Source organism: Ascaphus truei, chromosome 8 (genome assembly GCF_040206685.1).
Source record: "Ascaphus truei isolate aAscTru1 chromosome 8, aAscTru1.hap1, whole genome shotgun sequence".
In the NCBI taxonomy this organism is placed as follows: domain Eukaryota; kingdom Metazoa; phylum Chordata; class Amphibia; order Anura; family Ascaphidae; genus Ascaphus; species Ascaphus truei.
In genome coordinates, this window is record NC_134490.1 from 30,486,095 (window position 1) to 30,507,080 (window position 20,986).

Here is a 20,986-nt window from a genome sequence, read left to right on the forward strand (position 1 = left end):
ATAAGCCTTTAGGAGCAGGACCCCCTTACATGTGAATATGTTGATGCCACAGAAACACCGGCAATAACGTCTCATTTCCACTCCTTGCCTCCTAGTTGCGGCGACCCTCTGCAGGGAGCCCCCAGCCTCACCCAGACCAGGCATCGCCTGCACCTCACCGGATGTCTGGATGCCCTGGGGCGATACGCTACCTACCGGGAGCAGGACTTGGTGCTGGCCGCAGAGGAGCTGCGCATCGCTCACAGGCAACTGGGGGGCATTACGGGCAGGGTGGGGGCAGAGGAGATCCTAGACATCATATTCCGGGACTTTTGCATCGGAAAATGACTGACACACAGCTAACTGTGGCATCATCACTAACCTCCTGTAATCATCACAGGCTGGCTACACCATAAAAAATACACCCGTGGATGTATGGTATGGATGTATCTCTCGATATCGCACTTTAAATAACATTTTAAAAAGCTACATTTGTGAGTGCACGCATCATGTGGAAATATAACCAGGCACTTCACCAAAATCCGAAGTGCGTGTGAATTATAGAGAGAGCGAGATCAGATTTTAAATCGCATGGTATATATAGCTGGCAGTGAATTGTACCGGACATTCATCCTACTGGTGAAGCTTTAAGATAACATCAGTCATCGGCAGCAGGAGAAGAATGAAATCCTCGGCGTCTTGCACATAAGTCTCCAGATGGTGTATGGAACAGGATTACCGCACAAAAGAGGATCCAAAAATGAGCTGAAAGCTCAAAGTACCTCCCAGTGCTGCAAAGAACGGAGCAAAGCTCCGGCGTGATGGCGACACAAACCGTGAGAATGCAGAGGTCCCAAACGTCACGTGTCTCTGCGCATTTCCTCACTACTGTAGTGACTTCAGACTTTTGTTCTCCTTTTGGGCCGGCCAGTGGGCAACATCGTGTCATTGGTAATGTTATATAAAGGGGCAGTCCCACATAGCGTGTAAAAAAGGTGTGTTTGTTTTTTTTAACGCATTTTATTAGTATAACCAGCAGTGTAATTCTAATCTTCTCCTTTATGTCTTTGGCTAATCATGGCAGCATAATTAGTTTACAAAATTAATTGCGCAGCACAGACATGGGAAACCATTAGTGTATCTCCTGTAGAGTCCCAAACCTACATTACTCACAGCATTGTCACCCTCAGCTGGAGCTGAAGTGTATATGGTCTGTCTACATAATCAGTCCCCCAGCTGTGCCGAGGGCTTCCTCCTTTCACCTTCTAAGTAAATAATATCCGGGATCAGCGGACCCAGAGCAAACAGTGTTGGGTTTAAACTCTGCGGGAATGTCACATGATCCACACAGGCCCTCGTCTCGACATCCCATTCTTATCTCGACAGCAACATAAAAGAGTAAGATTTGGGGGCGTATGGACCTAAAATGAACCTTTTTAAAGGGGCAGCTTAAACATGTTTTGAACGGTGTAATCGGCTCCTTAGAAAGATTAAATCCCCTGCAAAATAACTGTTTTACTTCTTTGTATTTGGTGATATAAATGAATGTTTTGCTTTTCTCCGGGAACACGGAATTCAAGATCAGCTATTTCTGTTTATCTGTTTGCCGAATGACGGCTGTAGAATTACTTTGCAAACAAAATACAGGGGACAGCTGACAATGTGTGGTTTTGAGGACTGGCAAACAGTGTTATCAATAGAAGACATTAGGATAAATATTGTAAAAACCTTCCAAAGCTTTTGTTATCCATGGAAATGTTAACGGTTTCCAGAAAATATGTAAAAATACTTTTCAGATGTAAATTTTTTTACAGTGTCAATCCGCTCCATTTAACTTATTAAACATGTCACTGTCCTTCGTTCCATGTCTTTCTAGCAGGGACTGACCAACGTGTGTGTGGAAGTCCTTCCTAGGACTAAAGTGGACGAAGGACGGTGTCATGTTTAATAGTTTACATTTTGCTGATTTACACCCTTTATTTTTTTTCCCGAAGTATTTCTAAATCCTTGTTTTCTACTTTTTAACATTTTCCATTCTTCTGGAATCACCTCCTGAAAACGCGTTGCATGAAAGGGGTGATTTAAGAACTTGTCTAAAACGGAAGGATCTAATGTGACTACAGCATGCGTTTGTAAGGAAGAGAGTACATAGATCAAGAATGGAACGCAGACTCCTCGGCAAGATAAGGCGTGTGAAGTAGGAAGGAGATATGTTTAAAGCTTTCATGGAATTGTTGGACGGCCTTTTGTCTCATAAATCACAAAGGGGCATTTCCTCCATGTATCCCATTTACTGTTTCTGCATCCCAGAGAATGCCCTGCGGGGTCACTCACTGGGGGATGGTTTGCCTTGGATTAAATGTGCAGGTTTGAAATGGTTTCGCTCGAGTTACAGTAGACGAAAAGATTGGCCAACTATTTTCAAGAAGGGATTAAACAAACACACTCACTGATCATTGGACAAAGATGATACTCAACTGGATTCCAAGGGCAATTAAAAGATCAGGACGGTGACCAAAAGTAAAACGGGAGGAGAAAATCAGAAAATGTTTTGGAGCAACGGGGATAAGAGAGGCTGCAACCGCACTACCTGGTAGAACATTCGAGAAGGCCTCATGCACTCCCGTTGGTGTCCACAGTGACAATTTGTATGCTGACATGTATATATGTGTGTGTGTACGTTTATTCTATAGATACATAACATATATATATCCCGTAATTATTTTCTTGTGTGCCGTTGCTGAGCCCTTTGGCACTAAAGTTTTTTTATATATCATCTTTAGCCCCCCCCTGCTCCCCCAATAATCTTCCAGGTACTCCGGTTACAAGCCTGTCTTCTCCGCGTTGCTCCAACACATTTTCTGATTTCTTCCTCCCATCTTACTTTTGATCATCGTCTTGGTCTTTTGATATGCCTTGAAATCCAGTCGAAGACCATTTTTGTTAAACGATGATAATTTAACAAATGAGTTAAATGGGTTTCTAACCCACATATTTGGTGTTCATGCACTGAGCGACCAAGACCAGAGTAGTAAAATAGTGGGTAACCTGGTTCCAGAAAAATTCTGATTGTTAAATGACTTTTGTCAGGATTACAAGCCACTACTGTACATTAAAACATGTCAGAATGGAATCCAGTCGAAGACCATTTTTGTTAAACGATGATCATTTCTTCCTGCGATATGTCCCACTGCCATTTTAAGTTCTACGCCCTTGTGACCCTGAAGATGTCACTGAATTTTGTTTGGTTTTGAACTCATTCATTCTTATTTATGTCCTCTACGGGTAATTCCCAGCATACACTTCTCTATACCTCTTTGAGTTGCCTGAAGGTTTTGAATTGTCTTTGTATTTAGGGTCCAAGTTTCACATCTATGTGAGCGTGTGCATGTGTGCGTGTGTGGAGAAGAAGAGGGGGAGGAAGAGGAGAGGGAGGGGTGAAGCACTGTGCACACTCAGTCGCGTTTTTGCCATTGTAATGGCGAGTAGCGTTTTTCATAATTTGTCGAGCCCTGTATATATATATATATATATATATATATATATCAAAACCAAAGTGATGTTCAACAAATGTGTCAAGTCTGCATAGATTGAAATAAATGGAATATAACTAGAAGTCGAAGACTATGTTCACCTTTGCTGGCAAGTAACCATGGGTGGAAACTTTTGAATGAAAGCAATAGGAGAATGAAGATGGGATGGAGCGCATTTGGAAGAAACAAGACCCAATTTCAAAGCAATCTTCTACTGTGCCTCAAGAAGAACGTTTTCGATCAGTCTATTCTGCCTGTGCTCCCTTATGGATATGAAACTTGGACCCTAAATGTGAAGATAATTTAGAAGCATCAGACCACTCAAAGAAGTACAGATGCAGCGGCCATTATTTTAAGGCATCACAGCGCCGTTTTCGTGTGCGCTGCTGTACTTCATGCGGCATGAACGCGGCAAATCGCCCCAGGCACATGTGTTTATCATGGTTGGTTTGTTTGAATTTTATGGATTGTGTGCAACTATATGCAATGAAATGAATTAATGGTAATGTGTACAGTACTGTGCTACTGTGTCAATTTCAGGTGTTTAAAAACCAGAACACTAAAATGTCATTTTATGCACTCGCCTGAACTCGCGGTACGGTTGGAAGTAACCCCGCGCCATCACATGGGTATTCAGAGGTATAAGCCGCGTGATTTCGTAAAATTATGTCCGCTGCATCTTTGTGGAGAGATGTACGCTGGGTATTACCTGAAGACATAGTGCAATAAAGTATTTCAACAGTGGTGGTGTTTCTCTGTGATGATGTGTTCTATAGAATGGGAACTCACATTTCCCCCCAAAATAATGTGCATCTCCAAAACAGGGGCAATAAGTAGACTGTGAGATCTTATTCAGACCTCTCTTTGCTGGATGATGTCACTCAACGCGATGAAGATGTGACAATATAGGGATTCAGAACGAAAAACCAAACATAGTGCAATCCAGCAATTTCAACAACTTGATCTATTAATATCTAATAAGATGTACACTTACATAGTGTTAAAAGGTTAAAGGCACATAGTAAAAGCGTGTCCTGCTCTCAGGCTCTCACCACCCTCCTTCACTCTAATCTTCCGGTCGTGACGCGCTTCCGGTCCCGGATACAGGAGGATCCTGGATGCAGTGAGGTAAGGGCAGAGTTAGGCCAGCAGTCCACTGGCAATGACTCGACGCGCTTCGCATACGTGGCTTCGTCAGGAGTCGATTGACGAATGACTGACAAAGCTACCATTGACGCCGGGTCACCATGAAGAAGCGTCGCTGGAAGGTCTCATGCGGTCCCCCAGCATTTAATTTAAATGCCTTGGGGGAGATCGAGGGACCCCTATAACTGCCATGCCCCCCCAGAAAATATTGCGCCCCCCCTGGAGGATGCACCCTTCCAGTTTGCACATCCCTGGGCTACAACTTGCAACAATGTGACACAATGACATGAAGGAAATACAATGCTACCTATGTATGTATAATTTTATTTATGACATGGACGTCACTCGGTCGCTGCGCCAAAAGAAAAAAATCTTGTCTTTTGGAAATGCAGCCACGCCGTCGCGCTTCATCGTGCGTGCGCGCAGTATGGACGGCCTCATAGAGGAGCCTCTCTTGTTGGCGACACGCACGCCGTCGCGATCTCTGTCGACGAGGCTGTAACTCTCTTCCACTTTCTCTTTCTCCCTCTTCTCCCATTTCTCGAATTAGAATCTGTTCACCTTCCTTTCTATTGGTTGAACTGTCTACTTTCGGGTTTTCTATACTTGCCTATCCATTTTCACCAAACATCTAGCGATGATCATTTGTTCTTGTGATATGTCCGGACCACTGGCATTAACATTTCTTCACCCTTGTGATGATGTCACAGACTTTGCTTGGTTTCGAACCCATTCATTCTCTTTCCTGTCTCTTTGGGTAATACCCAGCACACATCTCCATAATACTTTGATTTGTCTTCATATTTAGGGTCCACGATTCACATCCATACAGAAGCACAGGCACATTATATATATATATATATATATATATATATATATATATATATATATATATATATATATATATATATATATATATATATATATATATATATATATGCAGTGGTCGACAAATCACCAAAAAATCTACTCGCCGAGCAAAAAAATCTACTCCCCACCTAGTACCAAACGTGTGCTGCTTGGGCCAATAGGAGCTCGCCACGATGTTAAATCCACTCGCCCGGGGCGAGTAAATGTATAGGTTTGTCGAACACTGATATATGTCACAAAATTCTAAATTCTCGGTGGGAACAGTGCTGGTCTTTGGAGTGGGGGCTTGAAGCCTTTTGCCAACTTGAGCAAGTCATCTCATCTCCCTGTGTCTATAAAGATACTGTATGTAAATGTGTATGTATGAGGAGCTTGAGAAAGGAGTGTGGTCCGAAACATTGCTCTATGTTTTATGGTTTGCCTCATGGTTTGAATAAATGTATTCTTATTGCATCATATCGGAGAGGGAGAGTGCTGCGAATTCCTTGTGCCCTACAGATGCAGCGGCCATTATTCGAACATTTCACGGAGCCGTGTTCGTGTGCTCTGCTGTATTCCACGCGGCCTTCACGCCGCCAATCACACCAGGCACCCCTGTATTTACCGCGGTTGATTTGTTTGAATTTCATGGATTCTGATTTCTTTGGGTGCAATTCTTTGGGTTTCCGTGGCAGAAATGAATGAATTGTAATGTGTACAGTACTGTGCTACTGTGTCAATTTGCAAGTGTTTAAAAACCAGAACACTAAAATGCCATTTTCTGCACTCGCGTCTTAAGGCGGTAAAGTTGGGAGAAATCACGCGCCATGACATGGGTATTCCGAGGTATACACCGCGTGAAGTGTTCGAATAACGGCCGTTGCATCTGTATATTTACTGGACTTGCTGGTGATCCCTGTCCTTCTGTCTGCACCCCATTGCTAGTTAAGTATTTTTAAGTATCTTTTTTTCTTTAGTGTGTACCAGGCATCTGTACATGATACATACATCATGTATACTGTACACACACAAAAGTATACTATTTTTTGGGTGGAAGTGTTCCTCTCCGTACAAAATCGGTAATGTACATACATTACCATAATGTAAGAATGTATAATACCGGGGACAGGACAGTAGCACCCCCTCACCCCTATTTCCAGCCCCTGTGGTTTTTTTAATACAAAAACATGAAGTCCGCAGCACACTGAATAGAAAAAAGCTTATTTAATTTCAATAAATCATCAGGCAATCACCAAAACTCCAGAGCGACTTCCGTTTCAGACCATAAGGTCTTTTCTCAAGCTCTGTGATACACACACACACACACACACACACACACACACATACATACATACATACATACATACATACATACATATATACATACATACAAAGACACACTGTCTGCCCAGAAGAATTTACAATCCAAGGGCACACAATAAACATAACTATATTATACTGAGGGGTTAACGTAAGACGGCTCCCTCGCAGAGTACATGAGTATTTCAGGTCTCCGGGATGTATTGTTTTCTTGTGTAAACATCTTGCATTGTGTTTCTGGCTCCCTGCTCTATTCTCATCCTTGTCAGATAATGGTCTACATAAACATTATAATGTGTTGGGATTTGTCATATGGCAGCTGCCCTCTTCCCTTAAAGCAGCAATACTACACTCCCCCCTTCTTTTCTTATTTGTATATGTAAAGCCTGTCACAATATAAAATTATACTTTCTTGCCTAAGCTGGCAATCGTTTGGTGCACCTGTTATAAATCTGTTATAAATCTGTCAAAAATAGGGAGTAGGAGCGGCTCAGTGAGTAACGACACTGACTGGCACGGAGTTTGAAGCAGGGGAGTCTGGTTCAATTCCCGGTGTCAGCTGCTTGTGACCTTGGGCAAGTCACTTTATCTCCCTGTGCTTCAGGCACCAAAAAATAGGACACTGAGGGAGTGTGTTAGTGAAGAGGGTAGATGTTACTGTAATTTGGGGTGGGAGTCTCAGTGACTGGGGGTTGTGGGTGCAGCCTCACTCACTGCAAGGTGGAATTATTGATTGGGTTAAAGAGGGCGCCATTATCGATTGAGTCACAGTTTCAAGTCTGCAATGGAAAAGATCACTCCACAGTACTGCAACCCGTGCGAAGCGGGTACTTGGGCAAGTTCAATGTCAATTGTTTGGTACATGAGGCTGCAGACGTAGTCCCCAGTCTGAGTCTGACTCCTACAGTAGTTGTGGTGAGTTTGCTTCTTGTTTGACTCCTATGACAAATGACTTCTTTATGCTGGTTACATCGCTCTCCATGTCCTTCCACCACTTAGTCATTAAAAGTGTCACCAACTCCCTTCCCAACATGGCAATCTGTGACTGCTATCATTATCCATAAGACAGAGAAAGGAAACAGCTCGTGCAGCGTGTGTACAAAATATTTATTCAGAGCATCCGGTACAGCGCAGAAATATTTACAAGAAAAACAAACCAGCGTTATTTATGTAGAGTATTAAGGAAAAAGTGGTTGGCACTCGAGGGAAATGAGCAGAGGGGTTGACATCAAGCAAATGGGTTTTCTGAAGTGACAGACCTTTTAATCGAGGAGCTGAGAGACGGGGAAAGGGTAGGGGTATCAGAAACATTTCTTAGCGTGCAAGAAGAGTTTGAGTATGTACAGTAGCGTTGGGAGGTTTAATTCGAGTTCTGTTTATCTGTGTAGTTTAACCCTTTCACTGACAGCAACGTGCAGTCTCGTATAATGCCAAGATGAACAAATCACAGTGACGTGTTTAAAAGGTGAAATCTTGTTGAGTATCAAGAATTGTTGTTAAAAGTTTTATCTTTGACAGTGTTTAAAAACATTAAAACTTGAAGTTTAGGGTGGCTTTTACGGGTCTTCTCTTTGTCTTGTCCTATGCATTTACCTAACTGGTGCCCAGAAAGTTGTGAGTAAGTCTCATCACTGGGCTGGAGCAAGCAAGATTGAAAAGTAGCGGTGTGAGGTTTATGCATCAAGAGGAGATTTGATGCAAAGAGCATCATTTTCATTTTGCGTCTCCACGCTTTGGTGTATTAAAGGGGCAGTCCCTCCTTGAACCAAAAGGAACCAATTGCAGGGAAATGTTTAAAGAGTTAAATGAAGGTGAATCATACATACACCTAGAAGTACTGCATATTTAAATCATGTTTTAAAGTTAGTTTTGAAAGACTGGGAGGGGTTTGATCTCCTGTTTGCTCCCTTTGTGTGATATCACTATGTGCTAAACAGGAGTTTGCATAGAGTATCCCCTCTCTTCACACTCTTTACATTTATTGGCTGTAACAGGGACACAGTGGGCAAGTGGTCGTTTAAATGCTTGATTGAGAAGCGCCTCCTCATTGTATGTCTTCACTGATGGGAAAAAAATTCTTAGATTCCAAAGAAACCAAAACAGACAACTTTTTGCATTAAGTCTGATTACATTTCTTTAAGGAAGAGAGTGACATTGAGAGGATGTGGGGAAATGGGATAGTTCTGATGTGGGACTGTATCTTCATATAACATTGTATATGTTGGTGGCAGTAGTGGGATTGGTTCTGATGGATGAGTGCACATGGGAAGTTCCACGCAAAAGGAAACATTAAAGTGGCATCCCCATCTTCCAGAATTTCCTGCTTCTTTTCTTGTTTGGTGGTGTTGAGTTAACTACAGTAGACAGAAAAGGGAAACAATGTTAATTAAAAATATTTCAAATAACCACTCCTTTACTTGACAAAATGTTGAGAATATATTAGACATGCTAGCTACTGAAGGTCCTTTAGGGTTATAGCTTGTGCAAATAATTGTAACACATATTGTATTATCAGCATAAAGGGCTGTTTTTTTTAAATTCAATAAGGCATTTAGGAGTCGTGTACACTAATATCTCCCCAAGGTTTGATGTGTTTGCTGGTAGACATGGGGACACGCTTTAAAGATTCCTTCTCTGCTTGTGTCACCCTGCAGAACAAGGTCCACGGGTCCCTTCTGTCTTTGTATCATTATGTCACCCTGTAGTGGAACAACAGAAATGATGGGCCATAGATTTCATTTTCCATGTCACTTTGTCAGCCATAGGCTCCTTCTTTCGAAAGCACAATGTAGTGGAAAGAACATTATAAGTCATACATCTATTCTCTCTCTCTGTGTCACTCATAAAAAAGGGGGCCAGACAATGAGATCTAGATGTCTTCTGTCTTCATGTCGCTTTGTCACCATGCAGTGCGAGTGTCGGAGTCAATGTACCATGGGTGCTTTGTTTCTATGGCCAATTTAGGAGCTGATAAAGTCACAGGGGTGTATGAGGGAGATTCACAAAGGTTTGATGCAGAGTATCGTACCCACACACCCCACATTGGGTCTTAGTGAATCCCAGCCCATGTTTCAAGGCAATTGTGGGGCGCATCAGTAGGGTTTCTTTCTTTGATACATCTGATGCAATTTATTTGCCCCACAGTTGCTCCACCTTTGCCTTGATACTTAGACCCCATATTACAGTCTGTAATTTGGGATTCCAGGCCTGAAAACTGCCTTTGGTGAATCTGCTAGGCACAAGAAGCTCAAATCTGACAAGTCTATTACTTACATTAGAGTCTCTTCGGCCCAGATCCGCAAAGCATTCTTATGTGACTTAAAGGCGCACTCCCGGCAACACATAATGCTTTTGTTTTTTTGTTATAGGATTGAAGCAGGGGGTCTCTGTAGCTGAACCACGTTGATTTCAGCTCTGAAGACCCCCTGCTTCTCGAGATACTTCCATCCGTAGGTGCAGCACAGTTTAAAGCTCCTGCATCACGTGGGCCAATAGGAAGCCTTCCAGGGTAAATATCCCGGGATGCAAGGGGTCGCCACAGCTGAAATTAACGCAGCTCATCTCCGGAGCCCTTGCGTCAAACTTATTAAAAATAACACACAAAAAATAGTGTCTCCAGGAGTGCCGCTTCAACATCACCTCAAGCCATACGGCATATATTTAAAGACCATTAACGTAGCGTGAAGTCATGTTGTGCCAACTATAATGGCCATTAGGGATAATGAGATGCAAAAGAGGCATTTACCCTAACATTGCATATCCACTAAAGTCCATTAAGGTTAATGCAGGGACTTAAACATCACGTTAGGTAAATCATACCGAAACTTGGTGCTACTCCCATCCATATGAAAAAAAGGTTACACATGCCAAAAAATTATCATTTTAAGCAAAGTAGAGGAAAGTGGTTACTGGGTGCATCCAGAGAGACAAAAAGCCACCTGTCACTAATTGATGGGCATTGAATCTCCAGCCGTATATCTTGATATAAAGTGATATTTATTTTACATGACAATATCAAAGGTCTGTATATCTAGATATCAGTCTGTAGTGCCTGGAGAGTCTTCAACGCTTCTTCCCACCAAACACTGACATACAGTATGGCTCTTTTCAGGAGAGGATTTAAAAATTGTTAGTAAAGCACCCATTGACTTAAATACCTTCTAAAACACTCCTCTATACAACACGTGGAGAGAGACCTGTTAACATGCCTGAGATACCTGGGGAATATGCTAATTTAAACCATGTGAATATACTTTGCTTCCCAGGTATCTCGGGCGTGTTCACAGGTGTCTCCCTCCACCTGTTGTGTAGAGTGTTTTAGAAGGAATATATGTCAAAGGGGTACTTTACTAAAAACAGACTTCCTCTCCCGCTATTCTCCCAGCCAATGACAGGGCACACGTAGCATCACGTTATTGGAAGGTAGCGCAATGTTCTGCTACAATAACGTAGACAGAACAGGAACATCTTAGGCACCCCCTTGCGAAGTTCTTATGTTCATCCGGCCAGTGCGCTCAATAACATGACAGGAACCTTGTGCCAATGAGATGTAATCCGGCCATTGTTTTTTGTGGCTATACATTAACCGCAGGCAAAAATAACACCTGCTACTGTTTGGGTAACATCACATCATGAACCATGATTTAACAGAGCTCTGTTAATCTAGCCCAGGAGTGGCCAACTCCAGTCCTCAAAGGCCACCAAGAGGTCAGGCTTTTCAGGATATTCCTGCTTCAGGACAGGTGGCTGAGTTAGTGGCTTAGTCAAAGACTGAGCCACTGATTGAGCCACCTGTGCTGAAGCAGGGATATCCTGAAAAGCCTGACCTGTTGATGGCCCTTGAGGACTGGAGTTGGCCACTCCTGGGCTCGCCCTTGGTCGTCTGCACCTTCTCCTCCCCATACTCCTCTTACCTTGGGTTGAACCTCTTTTCGTACTCTTCGATGCGTCTCTTGATATCCTCAGCGCTTGGACCTACACGAAGGCAGAGCAGCAAAAATGAACAAATATACAGTATCTGAACCGTAATACCCAACACATCGTATTAACCCCTTCGTTAGCAGTGGGCCTGCAATGCCTTGCAAAATAATAGGTTAAATATGAAAGATCACGACCATTAGTCCTAGGTGAGACAGCACCTTTATTCTTCAGTACTGATCCACTGTGTACGTCCAATTACATCGATTTAGAGTGTAAGCTCCTGTTGACAGACACTGTCCTCATGATTCTTCCTGACTTCACTTACACTAAGTATTATCTTGATCTACCTAATGTCCAAAGCATCTTAACAAGTAATGGTGCTGCGTCTGATTCTTCAACCTGCTAAATAGGCAAAGTTCCTTTTTTAAAGTCATATAATATATTAATGATTATAAGAAAGAGGGTATAGCTATCTTACGATCTAATTTTGGTGCCCGAGGCACGGGCAGATAAAGTGACATGCCAAAGTTAACCAGGAGATCTGATACTGTCATTCATTACCGGTTCACCCACCTCAAATGCTGGGTCTCTGCTTCAGCACAGATGGCCCAATCAGTGGCTCAATCTTTGAATGAGCCACCTATGCTGAAGGGCTGATTGAGCCATCTGTGCTGAAGCAGGGACCGATTGAGACACCTGTGCTGAAGCTGGGATATCCTTAAAACTTGACTTTTTGGTGGTCCTTGAGGACTGGAATTGCCCTGCCCGGTTCTAGAGTGTAGTGGTAAAGCACAATGGGATTACATTAATTATATACAAGGTAAATTCTGATTATTTAAGAATAGCACAGTCATACTTACGTCCAACCAAGGGGACCTGTAGAGAGAAGAGAGATTATATTAATAACCTAATGGGTAAAACCAAGTGTAAACACTTTCTCAGTGTAATCGGCTCCTTAGAAAGATTCAACTCCCCTTAACAATTTTACTTATTTCTATCTTGTAAAAAAAACACATGCGTTTGGCTTTTCTTCGGGAACACTAATGACGGCTTCAAAATTACAGAGCGAAGCTAACAACCTGGGGCTTTGAGGACTGACAAACAGTGTTATCACCAAAACACATTACATAAAGTTCTCAGTTGACTTTGGTGCTTGTAGGTGCTGACCCTTTAAATATGCCACATGCTTTCATTTTAGTGCCATCAAAAAACATCTGCTAACTATTTTTTTTAATTTAAAAACGTCAGAAGTGATCAAGCGTTTACCTATCAACCCCAGAGGGACCTGCAACATAATACTTTGTTTAATAACTCTCCTTTCAGTTCAATTTGGTCAAATTGCCTTACATACGCTGCTAATAAAATGCCCATGTCATGGGGACGCCTGACCTCCCAAAAAGTAGTGATACTGTGCTTAGTTTCCAGAAACTCTAATACTGCGTCAATGATCTTTGGATCGTGTTTAACAGTTATCGTTTCATTAGAGGAGTGTGCAACAAGAAGAGAAAGATTTCCTAGAACTATTTCTTTTTTTTCAATTTGCCACGGGCCCCTGAAGGGTGAATTGATGGCATAGCTTTCCAGCAGAGGCGGTGCAGATTAATATAGTAAAATAATTAATATCTGCATGGGATAGACACAAAGGGATCCTATATCTTGGAAGAAACCAATGAATCTAAGGGATGTGAGGTTTCAACACAGATTGGAGAATGGGCAGAACGGGGGAGCCTAGTCGTTCTAATCTGCCTTCAAATCGTAGCTTTCTTTCTTGCACAGAACCACTGCTTTTTTTTTTAACCTTTCACTGATGAACGTCCTGCAGCACTAAAGGACTTTCAGGACTGCAATTATGAGATGGCTTTAGTGGCGATCATTTGGGTGTTGCCAGTGCTCATCCCTTCACCGGTGAAACAAACAGAAGTGGAGCTCCCCTACAAATGAGAGAAAACTTCCTGACGTTCACTCAATGTCCTAAAGGCTGGAGTGCCAGTCGCTGTGATGGTTAGGGAATACCATTAGGGCAGCAAAAGGGCCACTTCTACCCCAGCATGTGGTGTGTGTCACCTACCGTCGGCTTTTGACAGCGCTGTAGTGCCTCCATCTTGTCCACCAGCTGGGCATTTGTCTTGGTCAGAGACTGGGTAGTTTCTTTCAGCTGTTTGTCCATCTCGTCCCTCTCCATCCTCAGCCTCTCCTTCTCTCCGTAGGTCTTCTTGATATCTGTGTCCCAGTCGCGCTGAAGCATGGCCAGCTCTCTGTTCTTCTTCTCCAAGACGGCCTCCTTGTCCTGCTGGCACAGGCTCAAGTATTCTTCGCTCCGGGCCTTGCCTACCTTCAGCTGGCTGTTCTCCTGAAGGGTGAGGCCGACATCCTGCCTCAGTTTAACCAGAACTAATTCCACACTCCTTATGGTCTGGTCAGCCAGGGGTTTGCAGCTCTGCAGCATGTAGGTTAGCTGGACATCACTACATTGGCTTGTCAACAGCGTGTCTGGCATAGTTTTCTTAAAAGTTGCCTCAAAGGTCTCTTTGAGGCGCTGCAGCTCAGCCCTGAACTTTTCATCGATGGATGTGCAAGACTCTTTGAACTTTTCCACTTGTTTGCCAATGTCGCTCTTCTCGTTCCGTAAGTTTATCATCTGCAGCTGGTACTTCTCCCTCTCGGCCTCGGCCTGCTGCGTCCTGGTGCCCAGGGCGACCATGTTCTTGGAGCAGTTGTCTTTATGAATTTTGAACTCCAAATCCAGGCGGTTCTTCTCGTCCTGCATGTAAAGCCTCTGGGCTGCTCCGGGGGAGTCAGAAAAGGGAGAGTGAGGTAAGAAGGACTGGGACATTTCTTATACAGTGCAGTGCTCTTCCAAAGCAGTTCATAGAGCAATGTCACAGACACGTCTCGCCATTTTGGAAGTGGTTATAGGCAGGAATAGGAGGAGTTATAGGGAGCAGACAAATGGAGTAATAGGAGTGGTTATATGGGATAATAGGAGTTATAGGGAGATGTTATATGGAGTAATAGGAGGAGTTATAGGGAGCGGTTATATGGGATAATAGAAGTTATAGGGAGATGTTATATGGAGTAATAGGAGGAGTTATAGGGAGAGGTTATATGGGGCAATAGGAGGAGTTATAGGGAGCGGTTATATGGGGCAATAGGAGGAGTTATAGAGAGAGGTTATATGGGGCAATAGGAGGAGTTATAGGGAGAGGTTATATGGGGAAATAGGCGGAGTTATAGGGAGAGGTTATATGGGGCAATAGGAGGAGTTATAGGGAGAGGTTATATGGGGCAATAGGAGGAGTTATAGGGAGAGGTTATATGGGGCAATAGGAGGAGTTATAGGGAGAGGTTATATGGGGCAATAGGAGGAGTTATAGGGAGAGGTTATATGGGGCAATAGGAGGAGTTACAGGGAGCGGTTATATGGAGTAATAGGAGGAGTTATAGGGAGCAGACAAATGGAGTAATAGGAGTGGTTATATGGGATAATAGAAGTTATAGGGAGATGTTATATGGAGTAATAGGAGGAGTTATAGGGAGAGGTTATATGGAGTAATAGGAGGAATTATAGGGAGAGGTTATATGGAGTAATAGGAGGAGTTATAGGGAGAGGTTATATGGAGTAATAGGAGGAGTTATAGGGAGAGGTTATATGGAGTAATAAGAGGAGTTATAGGGAGCGGTTATATGGGGCAATAGGAGGAGTTATAGGGAGAGGTTATATGGGGCAATAGGAGGAGTTATAGGGAGCAGTTATATGGAGAACAATAGGAGGAGTTCTACGAAGCGGTTATATGGGATAATAGGAGTTATAGGGAGAGGTTATATGGAGTAATAGGAGGAGTTATAGGGAGAGGTTATATGGGGCAATAGGAGGAGTTATAGGGAGCGGTTATATGGAGAACAATAGGAGGAGTTATACGAAGAGGTTATATGGGATAATAGGAGTTATACGGAGATGTTATATGGAGCAATAGGAGGAGTTACAGGGAGCGGTTATATGGAGTAATAGGAGTTATAGGGAGAGGTTATATGGAGTAATAGGAGGAGTTATAGGGAGAGGTTATATGGAGTAATAAGAGGAGTTATAGGGAGCGGTTATATGGGGCAATAGGAGGAGTTATAGGGAGAGGTTATATGGGGCAATAGGAGGAGTTATAGGGAGCAGTTATATAGAGCAATAGGAGGAGTTATAGGGAGCGGTTATATGGAGAACAATAGGTGGAGTTATACGAAGCGGTTATATGGGATAATCGGAGTTATAGGGAGAGGTTATATGGAGTAATAGGAGGAGTTATAGGGAGAGGTTATATGGGGCAATAGAATGAGTTATAGGGAGAGGTTATAGAGAGCAATAGGAGGAGTTATAGGGAGCGGTTATATGGAAAACAATAGGAGGAGTTATAGGAAGCGGTTATATGGGATAATAGGAGTTATAGGGAGATGTTATATGGAGTAATAGGAGGAGTTATAGGGAGAGGTTATATGGAGTAATAGGAGGAATTATAGGGAGAGGTTATATGGAGTAATAGGAGGAGTTATAGGGAGAGGTTATATGGAGTAATAGGAGGAGTTATAGGGAGCAGACAAATGGAGTAATAGGAGTGGTTATATGGGATAATAGAAGTTATAGGGAGATGTTATATGGAGTAATAGGAGGAGTTATAGGGAGAGGTTATATGGAGTAATAGGAGGAATTATAGGGAGAGGTTATATGGAGTAATAGGAGGAGTTATAGGGAGAGGTTATATGGAGTAATAGGAGGAGTTATAGGGAGAGGTTATATGGAGTAATAAGAGGAGTTATAGGGAGCGGTTATATGGGGCAATAGGAGGAGTTATAGGGAGAGGTTATATGGGGCAATAGGAGGAGTTATAGGGAGCAGTTATATGGAGAACAATAGGAGGAGTTCTACGAAGCGGTTATATGGGATAATAGGAGTTATAGGGAGAGGTTATATGGAGTAATAGGAGGAGTTATAGGGAGAGGTTATATGGGGCAATAGGAGGAGTTATAGGGAGCGGTTATATGGAGAACAATAGGAGGAGTTATACGAAGAGGTTATATGGGATAATAGGAGTTATACGGAGATGTTATATGGAGCAATAGGAGGAGTTACAGGGAGCGGTTATATGGAGTAATAGGAGTTATAGGGAGAGGTTATATGGAGTAATAGGAGGAGTTATAGGGAGAGGTTATATGGAGTAATAAGAGGAGTTATAGGGAGCGGTTATATGTGGCAATAGGAGGAGTTATAGGGAGAGGTTATATGGGGCAATAGGAGGAGTTATAGGGAGCGGTTATATGGAGAACAATAGGAGGAGTTATACGAAGCGGTTATATGGGATAATCGGAGTTATAGGGAGAGGTTATATGGAGTAATAGGAGGAGTTATAGGGAGAGGTTATATGGGGCAATAGAATGAGTTATAGGGAGAGGTTATAGAGAGCAATAGGAGGAGTTATAGGGAGCGGTTATATGGAAAACAATAGGAGGAGTTATAGGAAGCGGTTATATGGGATAATAGGAGTTATAGGGAGATGTTATATGGAGCAATAGGAGGAGTTACAGGGGGTGGTTATATGGAGCAATAGGAGGAGTTATAGGTAGCGGTTATATGGAGTAATAGGAGGAGTTACAGGGAGCGGTTATATGGGGCAGTAGGAGGAGTTTTAGAGAGGGGTTATATGGGGCAATTGGAGGAGTTATAGGAAGTGGTTATTTGGAGCAATAGGAGGCGTTATAGGTGTAATCGGAGGAGATATGATTATAGAAAGTTATAGAAGGATTAAGGTAGGAGTTATAGGGAGTTGTATGAAACAACAGAGTTAGGGTGGAGTTATATGGCTAAATAAGAGAAATGTATCATTATATTGCAATTGAGGATATCAAACAAGAAATATAATTATTTCATCCCCTCCAGGAAGACTGCCATACAACGCAACGAAAGCTTCCACACTAGAAGTGGCTGTATGAATAATAAGTGATTTTGACACTGAATTAATACAAGACATGGGGCATTATTTATTAAACTGTGACAATGCTGATCAAGGCTCTATCACTCGGAAACTCCGATTGACTTCAATGGTAGTTTCCGTGCGACAGCGCCCCAATCTGCACTTTTAATTAATAACCCCCATTGTCACTATAAGTAGTCAATGCTATATGTGACATAGCTGGTGATGAACTATTTCAGTCTTTGAATGAATCTGGGATCATGATTAGTCACGCTTATGATTAGGACCAAAATGGATGACTGGAACTCATTTCACATGAGTACGTCTTGGACTAGTAATTGGTGTCAGGAGCTTCCTTGAAGGTGGTAACTTTACAGTTTACTAGTTACAGATAAGGTACATTAGCAGTAAGTTGTCTGGTTTCATATTTGACGAGGACTTGATTTATAACACATTTTCTGGGTCTGATACATTGTTGTACATTAAGACAGGCTCCTGTTCTATGCAAATAGGATGCAGACGGTCAGGAAATCTCACCAATGCAGGAGAGGTTTAAATTGTCAAATGTCCCTTTGTATCTCTCACACTGGGTATATACTGCTCTGTACTGTAGCTGTATCACCATCAGCTCTTGCTGTAAAAAGAAAAGACATGAGTAGTCGGTAATCTGAATGAGACGCTGTTTGCCCCTATCCCAATAGAATGAGTAGTAAGTTTAGCTCATGCTCTTTGCTTTGTCATATCACCACTGCATGTGCCAGACCACACACCTGTTTCACATGTTCATATGGGCTACACAGCCATGCAGAGTGTTCTAGGAAGGAAGAGGGGGTGGTGGGTTGTTTTCGGTTAAACATCAGAGACGCAGCAATGTTTTAGTATTATATCCAGTTAGGATATTACAGGTGTGATTAATTATTGTACGATAGACCTAGAAATCCAGAACTGGCTATTTCCCATATGTGGATCCTGGGGATAAAGAAGATGGCTTGGCAATACATGTTTTAGCAGTGCAAAAGTACAAGGATAAACATTTTGGTCTTAGTGTGGACTTTTGTCAAGATACACAAAGGACCGAAACGTTGATCCTTGTACTTTTGCCCAGACCACCGGAGCGCCATCTTCTTTTCCCCCAGGATTTGTTGTAATCCAACTCTCTGTGGCTTTCTGAGCGCACCTACCCCCCTTTATTCCCCATATGTGACACGGCGGTGCACACGCAGACACACTGATGCACTTACAGTACACACACACATTTATACACTAATACACCCACAGACACTGATGCACACGCAGTACACAAATTAACACCAATGCACACTCAGTACACTCGCATAAGCACACTGATACACAAAGTCACCAATACAGTCTAAAGACTTACATACAGGCATACCCCACATTAACGTACGCAATGGGACCGGAGCATGTATGTAAAGCGAAAATGTACTTAAAGTGAAGCACTGCCTTTTCCCCACTTATCGATGCATGTACTGTACTGCAATCGTCATATACGTGCATAACTGATGTAAATAATGCATTTGTAACAGGCTCTATAGTCTCCCCGCTTGCGCACACCTTCGGTGCAGGTAGGGAGCCGGTATTGCTGTTCAGGACGTGCTGACAGGCGCATGCGTGAGCTGCCATTTGCCTATTGAGCGAGATGTACTTACTCGCGAGTGTACTTAAAGTGAGTGTCCTTAAACCGGGGTATGCCTGTACTGATACTATTTATTCAGTGATATAAACAGATTTGCACATGTGCACAGACACTCACAGATGCACACATGCTTATATACTGTTAAATGCAGATACACAGACCCACATACTTGCATACTAATATAAATTGCTGATATTGTTAGACTGTACTTTCTTATTGATATACAGCAGGTAGGTACATGTATTGAAGACAAAATGATTTATTGGTGAAAACACGCCTATGAAAATCTAGTTTTAGCCTTTGGGTAAGTTATCTTATTTCCCTCTGCCTCCAACAACAGAAATAGATTGCAAGCTTCTTGTGTCATGGAATTATTGGGGACTGTTATTCACAGGTCTTCCGGTTGAGAAACTTAAACAGCACAAGATTTGCCAAAGATAAAGAAGTTATTGCTTTGAATTTTCTTGTTTGTTCCTTGATAAATCTAATGCTATTTGGCCTCAGTTTTGAACTAAGGTTGGAGCCAGATGAGTTTGAAACAAGCCTGCTGTACTTGTAAATTCTATGTACCCTATAACAGTAAATTAATATACTATTTAAATGCTGAACGAGCAGCTTAGTGGTAAGAACACCGTCTTTGAAGTGGGTGAACCTATTTTGACTCAGATTTCCTTGTGACTTTGGACAAAGTCACTTTATCCCCCTGTGATAAGGCACCAACATTAGATTGTAAGCTCTTTGGGGCAGGGACTCACTGTACCTGCAAAATGATTCTATGTGCAGTGCTGCATACACTTTTTTAGTGCTATATTTGAATACACTATATTATTAGTATTGATCTCATGGACACACTCACGTTTTTCTGCATTAGAAACTGCAATGTCCTATTCTGACCATCCAACTCGCTCGTCTTCTTCTGTAACATGACAATGCCGCGATGCCTCTCCTGCTCTGTATAGTTGAGCTTAGTGTTTAGCGCTCCGATGCCTCCCTTCAGCTGTTGGACCTCCTTTAACAGTTTCTTGTTGAGGTCCTCCACGTTCTGGAGTCGGGTTTCCGTGCCAACGTGGGCATTGCCGTAGACCATGAAGAGCACCAGCCCGAGGATAATGAGGAACTGGATGATGGAAGTGAAGAGGAAGAAGTATTTGAAGTAGAACCAGCAGCTTTTCTGCTTAGACCTCAGAATGTCCTTGGACTCCAGTCCAAACTTGGCCATTGCATAACTCTTGTCCATGGTTCTGAGACTCTAATGAACTATTCTGTTGGATACTCCTGTTGTTGAAGAGGTGGCCACGTATCTAAAACCTGAATACCCTAAATAGGACCTCTTCTTTACTATAGCATACACCTGTTCCCTCTTCTATAAAAGACCCCGCTTCACCAGTCTTGCACAACACCACTCCTTTAATTAATGGTTTTAAAACCAACGGTTTTAGCAGTTAGGTACTCAAGACCATGTGACTGAGCAAGGTTGGACTCAATATCTTAAATACTTGGTCGGTTCAACACGTTTATCTAGGATTGACAGACTGGGTGGAGTCAGTCACGTTAAGTCCCCCGTTCTTCTGTTTATATTAGTTTCTTAAAGCATTTCCCACCCCTGGCTCCTTCCTGCTACTCAGGAT

At 42.6% G+C, this 20,986-nt stretch overlaps 2 protein-coding genes across 4 annotated transcripts in view; one reads left to right on the forward strand and one right to left on the reverse strand.

Moving 5' to 3' along the window:
• The window catches only part of GTPBP3 (GTP binding protein 3, mitochondrial), a 37,055-nt gene extending 34,600 nt beyond the window's left edge, over positions 1-2,455 (forward strand). For 2 of the 3 annotated variants that reach the window (XM_075611102.1, XM_075611103.1), the window contains exon 11: positions 96-2,455. In XM_075611102.1, coding sequence (XP_075467217.1) covers positions 96-327 — 232 coding nt within the window. In that variant the 3' untranslated portion in view covers positions 328-2,455. The remainder of the gene's footprint in view (positions 1-95) is intronic. The other variant, XM_075611104.1, reaches the window with a different exon arrangement.
• A 5,460-nt stretch (positions 2,456-7,915) lies between these two features.
• Positions 7,916-20,908, reverse strand: PLVAP (plasmalemma vesicle associated protein). The gene is made up of 6 exons (XM_075611105.1): positions 20,215-20,908; positions 18,239-18,335; positions 13,816-14,528; positions 12,608-12,623; positions 11,741-11,801; positions 7,916-9,181 (listed from the first exon to the last, which is right to left on the reverse strand). Exons 1-6 carry the CDS (start codon positions 20,593-20,595, stop codon positions 9,178-9,180), a joined length of 1,272 nt encoding a protein of 423 aa, XP_075467220.1. The 5' UTR covers positions 20,596-20,908; the 3' UTR covers positions 7,916-9,177.
• Positions 20,909-20,986: the final 78 nt, after the last annotated feature.

Excerpts from the sequence above, each read along its gene's own strand:
- PLVAP (XM_075611105.1), bottom strand. The coding sequence starts at position 20,595 with ATGGACAAGAGTTATGCAATGGCCAAGTTTGGACTGGAGTCCAAGGAC. Across the intron at positions 18,336-20,214 it reads AGTTTCTAATGCAGAAAAAC|CAAGAGCTGATGGTGATACA; the intron begins GTGAGTGTGTCC and ends TTCTTTTTACAG. Across the intron at positions 14,529-18,238 it reads TTTAAACCTCTCCTGCATTG|CCCAGAGGCTTTACATGCAG; the intron begins GTGAGATTTCCT and ends CCCCCGGAGCAG.